Genomic DNA, 1,047 nt, shown 5'->3' on the forward strand with positions numbered 1-1,047 from the left:
TACGTTCTGTATATAACCAGAATAACTGACAATCTAGACCTGTACGTTCTGTATATAACCAGAATAACTGACAATCTAGACCTGTACATTCTGTATATGACCAGAATAACTGACAATCTAGACCTGTACGTCCTGTATATAACCAGAATAACTGACAACTAGACCTGTATATTCTGTATATAACCAGAATAACTGACAATCTAGACCTGTACGTTCTGTATATAACCAGAATAACTGACAATCTAGACCTGTACGTTCTGTATATAACCAGAATAACTGACAATCTAGACCTGTACATTCTGTATATAACCAGAATAACTGACAATCTAGACCTGTACGTTCTGTATATAACCAGAATAACTGACAACTAGACCTGTATATTCTGTATATAACCAGAATAACTGACAATCTAGACCTGTACATTTTGTATATAACCAGAATAACTGACAATCTAGACCTGTACGTTCTGTATATAACCAGAATAACTGACAACTAGACCTGTATATTCTGTATATAACCAGAATAACTGACAATCTAGACCTGTACATTCTGTATATAACCAGAATAACTGACAATCTAGACCTGTACGTTCTGTATATAACCAGAATAACTGACAACTAGACCTGTATATTCTGTATATAACCAGAAAAACTGACAATCTAGATCTGTACATCAATAAATGTTGGTGATTTTTTAGATTTTAAATATGATGAGTTGATAGAAACTAAGTCAATATGAAACATGATATATAGATGATGATATTACTAGTTCACTGTAACATAATGATACAGTCAGTCTGATATCACCTCTAGAGAGTTCACATCAATAAATAACTCATCTTCACAATGTCAAGCTATTACAAACTTCGTCTTCACAATGTCAAGCTATTACAAACTTCATCTTCACAATGTCAAGCTATTACAAACTTCATCTTCACAATGTCAAGCTATTACAAACTTCATCTTCATAATGTCAAGCTATTACAAACTTCATCTTTACAATGTCAAACTATTACAAACTTCATCTTCACAATGTCAAGCTATTACA

The 1,047-nt window shown here is 32.5% G+C and overlaps 1 protein-coding gene across 1 annotated transcript; it reads right to left on the reverse strand.

Moving 5' to 3' along the window:
• Nucleotides 1-117: 117 nt before the first annotated feature.
• On the reverse strand, nt 118-423 carry LOTGIDRAFT_149016 (hypothetical protein; the record flags this gene model as incomplete). Its single annotated transcript, XM_009051438.1, has 1 exon — nt 118-423. One exon carries the CDS (start codon nt 421-423, stop codon nt 118-120), a length of 306 nt encoding a protein of 101 aa, XP_009049686.1.
• Nucleotides 424-1,047: the final 624 nt, after the last annotated feature.

This window comes from Lottia gigantea (genome assembly GCF_000327385.1).
Source record: "Lottia gigantea unplaced genomic scaffold LOTGIsca_16725, whole genome shotgun sequence".
Lineage (NCBI taxonomy): Eukaryota > Metazoa > Mollusca > Gastropoda > Lottiidae > Lottia > Lottia gigantea.